This window comes from Malus sylvestris, chromosome 9 (genome assembly GCF_916048215.2).
Source record: "Malus sylvestris chromosome 9, drMalSylv7.2, whole genome shotgun sequence".
Lineage (NCBI taxonomy): Eukaryota > Viridiplantae > Streptophyta > Magnoliopsida > Rosales > Rosaceae > Malus > Malus sylvestris.
Window position 1 is genome coordinate 17,457,555 of NC_062268.1, and position 10,979 is coordinate 17,468,533.

The 10,979-nt window shown below is 40.3% G+C and overlaps 2 protein-coding genes across 2 annotated transcripts; both read right to left on the reverse strand.

Moving 5' to 3' along the window:
• Window positions 1-4,014: 4,014 nt before the first annotated feature.
• LOC126633849 (uncharacterized) lies at window positions 4,015-4,800 on the reverse strand. The gene has a single exon (XM_050304394.1). The coding sequence runs from the start codon at window positions 4,798-4,800 to the stop codon at window positions 4,015-4,017; it is 786 nt and encodes a 261-aa protein (XP_050160351.1).
• Window positions 4,801-7,304: 2,504 nt separating this feature from the next.
• Window positions 7,305-9,289, reverse strand: LOC126583948 (inorganic pyrophosphatase 1-like). The gene is made up of 4 exons (XM_050248506.1): window positions 9,047-9,289; window positions 8,766-8,887; window positions 8,451-8,652; window positions 7,305-7,860 (listed from the first exon to the last, which is right to left on the reverse strand). Exons 1-4 carry the CDS (start codon window positions 9,182-9,184, stop codon window positions 7,513-7,515), a joined length of 810 nt encoding a protein of 269 aa, XP_050104463.1. The 5' UTR covers window positions 9,185-9,289; the 3' UTR covers window positions 7,305-7,512.
• Window positions 9,290-10,979: the final 1,690 nt, after the last annotated feature.

Below are 10,979 nucleotides of genomic sequence, written 5' to 3' on the forward strand. Positions count from 1 at the left end.
TGCGAGACATCTAGCAATCACTCAGACACATAATGTAGATATATTTACGTCTTTCTCCTAGCTTATGAGATTGTACATTGTTAATTTGTAATCATGATATGGATACCAACGCTCTTTATTTTGCGTTCGACAATATGAGCATCTTATATATTTTGTCAGATAAAAGTTGATTTCACTATCCTCAGTATCTTTATATGTGATCATTTCAAATATAAAAGCAATGAATACATGGTACATGAACCATGATCGTAACAAGAGCCAACATCTTTTACTCGTTTGAGTGGTTTCTTTTTATGTATGAGTCTCTGTCGAGTCTGTTCACGTTTCAGCCTTGGAAAGTTGCCTTTGAGAGGATCAAAATCCCATTTTGTGCATGCATCATAGTTAAAAGTTAAAAACACCTTGAAAGCCTCCCCAGTTAATTAAGTTGAATGGTCTTTTGTTTTCTTCTGTTTCTGCTTTTTATGGTTATTTTAAAGGAAGGCAGATTCTCTTTCCTCTCATTTTCGGTGCCTTTCTGTTTTGCGTGGTCAAGGTTAAACCACGTCAACATTTTATATTATCTTTTTATAGAGATAATAAGACAAAAATATATAGTAATATAAAATGTTTTTTTTTTTAAACCGAAGATAGGATTAATTAAAGACGAATAGGAATGTTTACATCGTGGGCTAAAACATTAAACAGAAACTTCGGCCCAATACAATCCCAAACAAAATCACCACCTTGCTGTAAGGCAAACTTCGCCACCGAGTGAGCCGCACAGTTGCTCTCCCTAGGTACAAACGAAAACGTCACAGACGTTAACCTCTGTACTAGAATCTCGATGTCACCAAGGATGCATTCAATGTTGTAGTCTTGTGTAGATTCCTTTTTTAGCATCTGAATAATAACTAAAGCATCAGATTCAATTACCACCTTATCAAAGCCGTTATCAATACAGGCCATCAGAGCGCTCCGGATAGCACATGCCTCAGCAGCCGCTGTGCTATGACTTATGCCAGTTCCCGATCCTCCAGCAATTTGAAGCAGACCCGCAAAGTCACGGCCCATCCATCCCACTCCAGCTCGCAAAGAAGACCTGCACCAGGCCGCATTGGTATTCAACTTAATGGTGCCAAATTTTGGTTTCTTCCATTGAGACTGCGGACGATTCGCTATCTTGTGGGGTTTGGAGTTCTGTTGACATTCTCCCTCGAGACTCGGGGACAGAGCCTCCCGGTACTCGGAAATGTTCTTTCTCCATAGCGTCATGACTTCCAGGTGTTGTCTATGTACACCATTGAATACCACTTCATTTCTATTTTTCCAGAGTCTCCACAGACCGAACGCAAACTCCTGGAGAATCTCCTCTTTCTTTTCCGTATTCTTGATTCTAGTACAAATTTTATCCCAACTTTCCAGGAAGTCGGCTCCAGCCAACTCGTGAGAGTTTATATGTAGAGGAGAACCAAACCAAAATCGATGGCTGAAATCACAATGGAAGAATAAGTGATTTTCCGATTCATCAAAGGTGTTACATACCCCACAGATGTTTTCGACTCGTATTTGACGACGTTGAAGATTGTGACGCACCGCCAGAGCATTATTGCAACACTTCCAGATGAAGAATTTAATTTTGTTGGGGACCTGCAACGTCCAAATCTTTTTCCATATCAAGTTGTTCTTACGGTGCTCGCTAGGCGCACCCTGACCTTTCCTGCCCAGGGCGCCGTTCTCCATCAAATTCATTGCCACTCCATACCCAGTTTTAACAGAGTAATCGCCATTCACCGTATAATGCCAAACTAATCTGTCATGACAGCCAGATTTACTTAGGGGTATACTTAAAATTTTCCTCGCTTCATCCCGATTGAAACCAGCCGAGATAACCTCTTCCTTCCAGGACTTTGAGACCGGTTCAATTAAATCCCGTACCTTGATTTCTTCTAGGCTATCCTTCGGGTTAGCCAAGAAAGTTGTAGGTGTCGATAACCACGGATCCTTTCGAATATTAATGCTTTCCCCATCTCCTACCCGCCAACTTACACCGTGTTGAAGTACCATGCGACCTTCGTAAATGCCTTTCCATCCCCACGATGTGTTCCTCCCTCTTCCAGCATCCTTGAAACCTTTCCCTGGGAAGTATTTATCTCTCAAAATCGTTGCAAGAAGGGAAGTGGGGTTTTGGATCAAACGCCAGCCAATCTTAGCAAGGAAAGCAAGGTTAAAGCACTGGATATCCTTAAAACCCAAACCACCGGCCAGTTTTTGTTTCATTAGCCGATCCCATGAAATCCAATGACATCCCCTTCTCTGATTATTTCCTCTCCACCAGTAGCTCCGGACTGCTTTCTCCACATCCCTACAAACCCCAATGGGGAGTTTGAAGCAGCTCATGGCAAAGTTTGGCAGAGCCATAGCAACTGCCTTTACCAGGACTTCCTTTCCAGCTTGGGATGGGAATTGCTCCGACCAACCTGCTAACCTGGCTTCAATCTTATCCCGAATCTCTGCAAAGACAGCTTTTTTGGAGAGTCCAAAATCAGCCTGCAGACTAAGGTACTTCCCGAAACCATCCTTATATGGTATCCCCAGCGTTTCCCCTATTCTCTTCTTGGTCCTTTTAGAAATCGAAGTTCCAAAGAAAATCGAGCTCTTGGACATATTAATCTCCTGCCCAGATCCGCTAGCATACACATTCAGGATATCTGCCACACCTTGGGCCTCCTCAACCGTAGCATTCCCAAAGAGGACCGAGTCGTCTGCGAAGAAGAGATGGGTAAGAGGAGTCCCTTTAGGTGTAAACTTGTAGCCATGGAAGGCTCCACGTTCCAGCCCTTTCCTGATCAAATTGGAGAAACCCTCAGTGCAGATTAGGAAAAGGAAAGGAGATAAGGGGTCCCCTTGTCTCAAGCCTCTCTTCGGTTGGATGTAACCCGTCGGTAAGCCATTGATGAGGATACTAAATGATACAGTAGAAATACATTCCTTTACCCTATTGCAGAACATCGGCCCAAACCCCAATTTAGACATCATGGAGAGAAGAAAATCCCACTCCACACGATCATAAGCCTTTGCCATGTCCAACTTAATGGCCATTCCTTTCTGAATTTCTTTACTTTGATGGTTAAATGAGTGGAGGATCTCGTGTACCACCAGAATATTGTCCTGAATTTGCTTCCCAGCAACAAAAGCAGATTGATTTTCGCCAATCACCTTCGGCATTATCTTTTTGAGTCTGTTGGTGATCACCTTAGCCAGGATCTTGTAGCTAACATTGCAGAGGGCAATAGGTCTAAATTGCGTCATGTTCTTTGGGCATTTCACCTTAGGAATAAGTACTAAATTTGTGTGGTTTAGTTTCCTCAGCAGGTTTCCCGAGTGCCAAAATGCTTTGATGGCCTTCACCACATCCTCTCCCACTGTCGTCCAGTGATCTTTATAGAAGCATCTAGAAAATCCGTCAGGCCCCGGGGCTCTTGCAGATGGAATTTGAAAAGCAGCCTCCTTTATTTCTTCATCAGTGATAGGTGCCACTAGGTCACGGTTATCCTCCGGTGACACCCTAGTCTCCATACAGTCTTCTACATCCTTGATTTGGCTGGGCCTGCAGGACTGAAATAAACCAGTAAAATAAGAGTTGGCAATATCACAGATATCTTTGTCACTATCATGCCACTTTCCGTTGGAGTCCTCCAGACCCTTTATCTGATTGTGTCTTCTTCTTTTCAAAGTTTGAGCATGAAATTTTTTTGTGTTTTTGTCTCCCTCTCGTAGCCACTGAACTCTAGATTTAGCTTTCCAGTAGGCTTCTTCGTTTCTGTGGGCACACCGAAGATCTCTCTCTTTCAGTTTGACCTCCTCAGAGGCAAATTGGTTAGACATGTAAGCCCTCATGATCTCTTCTTTCAGTTTGTCAATGGCTTTTTTTTAATTTCTACCCCTGCCTTTATACCACACCTTGAGGCTCTTCCTGAGTTTTTTCAATTTTTCACAGATCCGGAAAGCATGGGATCCACCAAGATTGCCTTCTCATGCATGTGCCACAAGCTCACGGCATTCCTCCAATTTGCTCCAACGGGCATCATAAGAGAATTTTCTTCCTCTCCACGCTTTAAGCTTTTCAGTGGAAAGAAAAAGCATGGCATGATCAGATCCTTCGAGCACCATATGTCTGATTGTAGTGTCCGGGTATATGTTGTTCCAGCCCATCGTTGCTAGCCCCCGGTCAAGCCTTTGTTGGATAGGTAGGGACTCTTTATTGTTTCTCCAAGTGAAGGGATATCCTTCGTATCCTAGGTCCATGAGTTCATTCCTGGCCACGAACTCCCTGAAGTCTCTCATACTGGAAGCCGGTCTGTAATTTCCTCCTTCCTTTTCTTCATTGCATAGGATGTCGTTAAAGTCTCCAATTAGAAGGCAGCAATCCAAATCCTGCTCGATTCTTTTACCCAACCTCTTCCATTGTTCCTTCCTCTTCTTCTCATCCGTACTAGCATAGATGGAGAAGAGACGCCACTGTTTGTTTAAATTTTCATCCCATATCTTCACTTCAATCACAAACTCCTCAGACTTTAGCAAAGTAACCTGAGAGCCATCTTTCCAGAACACACATAGTCCGCCACTAAGACCTTGAGGTTCCACAGCAAACATATATTCCAGACCTAGACTATTTTTCAAAAACTCATAGCGATGACTCTTGTTTTTGGTTTCCAGCAGTATCATTATGTCAGAGGTGTGAAGCCGGTTTGATTCCAGCAGATTGTCAACTGTCAGGTCACCCCTGATACCCTGACAGTTCCATGTGATTAGCTTCATGGGGCATTGGAAGACCCCTTAAGGCTGGTCTCCTCTGCCTCTGCAAATAAACTCCTTCTTTGTTTAGTGTTCTTCGGTTCTAAGCAAAGAACCGGCACCGTGGATTCTACATCACGGAAAGATCTTTTCCTACTTTTGCTTTCCTTCGTTACCGCCTCGATGATTTCCTCTAAATCAAATGGATCATCATCAATGTGCTTCCCGTTTTCTGCAGATAGCTCCCCATTAGTCGTGTCAGCAAGCGTCACCCCCCCTTCCGTTACGACAAGAGCTACCACCCCAACAGTATCAGGCTCTACATTTAGATCAAAACCCTGTTCGTTTGCTGGAGATGCCTCAGGTACATGCATCCAAGCTTCATGCTCAGGGGGGTCATATAGGGTGATGTGTTCAGCTCCAGGAGCAACGACTCCCCCCGGTCCAATGAGACCAGCGTTAAAAGCTAATTCTCTAGCTTCCCTGGCAATTTCCGCCCCCTTCCTTTGGTTCTGGATTTTAGTTGCTAGCGCTAGACGGTCATTTTTTTGTTTGTTTGATGATCCTCGAGGTTTATTTGGGGAGATAGCAGTATTCATCTATTCTTAATCTACCTTGTCAGTGCATCCACTTTCACTATGGGCTCTAGATCCAAAATGTTGTGCATGAGTTCCTGCTCCAGAGGTTGTGGAGGAACGAGCCGATCGCCATCCCCCATCCCTGTCCTCGCTTTTCTCATCCTGCCATCTGTCCGAACTTTTCCTCCCCCCATTTGATCCCTGAGATACCTTACTCCTTCCTCCAGAGCTCAGAGGATTTCCTCGCAAGTCACATGTTGCGTCTAAACCCCGGAACACAAACTCTTCTTTCATCTCTTCTGAGCTCCCTCCATCATCCCTGTTAGCATTTTGATTTTCATGGCACATCTTGGTAGCATGTCCAAGCATTCCACAGACCAGGCAGTACTTGGGTAGAGCTTCATATTTGAAGTCGACCCATATCTTACCGTCATCGGGAAAGTTCACAAAAGTCCCACGCATAAGGGGTTCACGGACGTTGAAATTGATTTTTGCCCTGAGAAATCTTCCAATACAATCCCTGATTCCGGATTTATCCACCTTATTAACAACACCCATCAGTCCTCCAATAGATTTTGCAACAGCCTAGGTCATACTTACACCGGAACATTGTGCATTTGGACCCAGAATGTGCCTTCGGATAAGGGTGCCCATCGATTCCTGCCATTTTCCGTTCGTTCCGCCACTATTACTAGATCATTTTTGAATGTCCACGGCTGATCTGCCTCCACCACTCTCAGTAGATCTCGTTGGCCGGCAAACCTGGCTAAAAATCTTCGATTCCCGATGTCTCTGATTGAAACCCCCTCTCGACCCCTCCAGAGTGACATGAAGCGATCTGTAAAAACCTCCCCGTTGACCTCCTTAGATGTGAGGACTTCAACAATCAAAGTATATTGGAGTCCAAGAATAGCGCCTTTAACATCCTTCCTCTCTATTATGATGCCACCGCGTTCTTTCTCCGACAACCTCAGCTTAGATCCAAATCTGGAACCTAGCTCGTCCATCACTTCCCTGTTGATACTTCCTACCATGCAGGAGACTAGGCCCTCCCCCGGCAAAACGCCCTTTGCCCACCTCGTAACTAGATCAGGGAAGAACAAAACTTTCAGATCTGCCCCAAATCACAGAGAGTCATCCCAAACCCTGCACTCCCCCACCACACACTCCCTGGGTAATAGTCGGCTCACTCGTTTCACTCACGGATAGAAGCCAGTGGGGTTCTCGTTGATCTGAGAAGGAAGGCCCTGACTGCAAGATCCCTCCATCAAAGCGCACCGCTCCCTTCCTTTCGAGGGACACACTATAGTAATATAAAATGTTGACATGGTTTAACCGTGATCACATAAACACAAGAGCAAGGGAAGTGAGAGGGCAGAGACCATCTTTATTAATGTTTTATTAGTAAATTAGAAAAAGAGAGATGACTTGTTTGTTAAGACAGAAACAAAATGAAGGTGATGTGATCCCACCCTAGCTACTCCACAGCAGGCAGAACACAACCCATATAAAAAAATAGTTCTATTCATATATTTATATTTACTTTTTATATATTCATTTATTTAATCCAACAGTTAAAAATTAAAAAAAAAATATGTGAGAAATAAAAATGAACATGTAAATAACACTACCCTAAAAAGAATTGGAAAGCACATAAATGCTGAAAATAACATTTTTAATCTTTAATAATCAACGGCTAGATCTTGTATATAAGAATCTAATGAATCTTTATAAAAGTATGATCTTACATAAAACTTGTACCACTAAATTGAGCACAACATTGTGGCCGGACAAATGAGGTAGGTGATAATGTAACATAAATATATATGTGACATGTATAATGATCATTAATTTTATGTATTTGGTTTTGTGAATTTCCAAATGTAGCTAGTGTTATACTTGGTTAACATTTTAGTACCTTTGTTTATTTTCTCAAGGAAACACCATATATTGATCGAATTGTCTTTATCAATACGAAATCACATACTTACAAACCTTTGTTTCAACCCTAGAAAACAAAGTTAGGGTAAAACTAATGGTTTTCCTGGATTTGCTTGGCGATATCACATTAATTTGGCCAAGCATCACATCAATTAGGTCAACCAACAACAGACACTTGTACATTACACAAACAGAGTAATTATTTGACTAATTTTTACTACTGCTGGACAGGGAGAGCTTGAGGAAGGGCCTCAACAGAAATAGTCTGCAACTTGCAATCAGCTGAAAGAAACTGAGCATGTTCTTCAATGGAAATTGAGTTGATTAGGTTTAGCAGAATCTGCTCAAGCTCCTCTCCATCAGTCCACTCATGGATCTCAGCCTTGATGAGTAACGGGTTTTTGCAGATTAGGTCATAAAGTGGGAAGTTCTTCCTTGGCATCACAAAGTCTCCTTCTTTGAGCTTCAAGCTTGGGCAATAATCTCCACTTCCATCACCAAGATAGATTAACCTTTTCTTCCCATCAGTTGAGACAGAAGCCTGGATTCTTTCAATGATCACACTCTGTAAATTAATCAAAGTAAAACCAAATTAAGTTCTTGATGAAAATTTTGTAATAATATCAAGTTTAAACACATTATTTTGCCAACTTAGCTAAGCCAGTGTTGGCGATAAATATTTTTTATTATTTATAAATCATTATAATGTATGAGAAAAATATTGACACATGTCGTCAAAATCCTTATTGATTATGACACATTCAAGATTGGGTGGTTTTTTTTTTTTTGAACTTTAACGAAAAGCATCCGGTACTGTTCACTTTAATGAAAAATCACATTTTTACACTAAAAAGTCAATCCTGATACTATTCACTTTATTCTTTATTTTGTCCTTATCATTAAAACTCAAAATTTTCAAACTCTTTTCATTAGTTTTTTTTTTTTTTTTTTTTTTTTTTGGGGGAGGGGGGGGTGGGTCACAAATAGAACAGGTGGAAGGATATGTCCGGAAAATAAAACAAAATAGTGAAAAACTTTCCAAGCCTTTTGGACCCAATTGTTCCAAATTCTTTTCTCGTCTTGAAAAATATATATTTTATTTGTTTCGTTCTTAAAATTATGAATTTATTTATTTATTTTTAAATGAAATAATACCTTGCACATGTTGGGAGGGCAGCGGCTGCAGCCATGAGGAGATTGGGTGAAATCGCAGTAAGGTGAAATCCTAAGCCTTCCTTCTTCATCAACATAACTTGGGTTAGTGTTTATCTCTGAGAAATATTCCTCTAGCCCAAGATGCTTCAAAATTGTCTCAATAAAAAACAGATTTGCATCACTCAAAATCCTCAAATCACACCTGCAAACCCCACAAAAACAACAAAATTAATCTCCTATTTTCATATAAATAATATAAAAATTAAGGAGAGTTGTTAAAGAAAAGAATATTTTGGAGGGGGCAAACGAAGATACCCTAAAGCGTGAGCTGCTTTAATGGCTGGCACAACTCTTGGGTGAATTGGAGTCCTTTTCAGAACCTCCATAATGTCTTCAATGGTTTTTCCTTGTGAATGAAGCTCCTTCATCATCCTATCCTGCAAATATTTTGCCGATAAATAAACAAATCAATTAAAAAGATCATGAAATTAAACAAGAAAATCCATAAAAACAACACATGTGTGCAACATAAAATACGATGAAATTATTAGAAACAATTGGAGGATCCGAAATTTTCCGCTACAACAGAAACATACCATGAGAGAGTTCCAAGGCATGGTGGGGAGGAGTTCATTGAACAGATCAGTGGCACCCAATTCATCCACCACCCAATTGTCACTGTCACACTCAATGATTGTCTTGTCAAAGTCAAAAACCACCACAATTCCTGCCATTGTTCGTGAAATTTTTTGCACCAAGAAAAAAACACACAAAGAAGCAGAAGAAAAAGAACAAGAAGTATTTCTTGGTTGTTCTAATTTCTCCTGAGAAATACACAAAGAAGAGAAGGGTATTTATAGCAATCCAAGTGTGTGATTCAGTTGCCTATTGGGATTTAAATTCCAATGGAATATTACGAGCATAAAGATTTGTCTGGAATCGAATGCCCTCTTGGCCAATATTTGTTGGGTGCGTGATGGTATTAGGGCCGTTAGATTGGATGACTTTGGGATGGTTGGAGGATCGGATGGTGAAGAGGGTAGGGATAGGATGAGATAAAGCGCGGGAATGAGGGGAATATTCGAAGGGAATTAAGTTCACCTTGGGGGCTGGCCAACTTAGAAACGCACTTACCACTAACCATGGGGAATATGCCGAGCAGTTCAGTGTTGCTATTACCTGTTTTTTTGGGAGAAAACTAATGAAAATAGTTTAAAAACTTTAAATTTTAACAATAAAAATAAACTAAAAGATAAAATGAATACTACAAAATTAACTTTTTATTGTAAAAATGTAATTTTTCATTGAAGTGAACAGTATCAAGAACTTTTTGTCAAAATTGCCCTTTTTGTGGCTGCTAAGTGTTGCCGCTTTTAGGCTGCGTCACACTCCACCACTATCTTAGGAGGAGCCGTTTTGGATTTGGTTCTCTATTTTAAACCAAATCTTTAATAATTCCACAAACTTCTTTATCCCTAGAATATTAATTAAAAAAAATATAATTTTAGTACGTAGTATATTAATAAAAAAAAATATAGTAGTATTATTTAAACACACAAAATTAACATATTGTTGCAATCCTAATTATGTCAGGAATGTGATTGTTTAAATCTTAAGAAATTCTTATGAAATTTTATCATATCTTTTAGATAGTTTAAGTTGTCATCTTAAACGAATATGATTGTGTAAATTCTAAAAAATCTTTAAAAATTACATTTGATTGTCTAAAAACGCTCCAATCATTTCAATGGCAATTACAAATAGACCCTTAAATAATTACGTTGTAGACTTTGCCTTCTAAATTAATCCACCTCTTGTTCGTGCATGAATTTTGCTTAGTTCCTGCCCATTCTTTTACTTGGTGTCGTGCAACACACTGAATGTAGAGCTTGTAGCCTTGTATAAGTTGTTTGTCTTTTTTTTTTTTTTTTTTTTTCTAGAGAGCTTGTATTATTTGTAACCTTATCACTAAAGTAACTGTCGGCATGTTGCCTACTGCCAGTACTGAAGGCATTGCCGCTCTTCCAATACTTCAGAGTTTGCACTCTGCTGATCAGTCTCATAATTAATTTTGGGAGATAATTTGTAGCAAAGACACTCAAAATATCGGTCATTACTCAGGAGGAGAACTCCTAATCTCTCTTCCTTTTCTTTCTCTTATACTTGAATGGTGACAACTAAATCATATCAACATTTTATATTAATTTTTTATAGAGATAAAAGGACAAAGAATAATATATGAGAGAAGAGGTGGGAAGGGAATGAGAATAAGAGAGAAGAGAATCTTACTCCGACTATTCAAGCATAGCCTAATCTTGCAACCTAAAAATTGACATGTAGTCATTCCACTTTAGTTAGGGATGGCAACGGATCGGTTTGGGAACGGAAATACTATATCCATCCCATAACCACGAAAATTAACCATATCCATAACCGCAAATTAACCATTGGGTATTATCCATAATCATACCCACGGAATAATGGATTTCCTATCGGTTAACGATTATATCTGTTACATCCCACATCGCC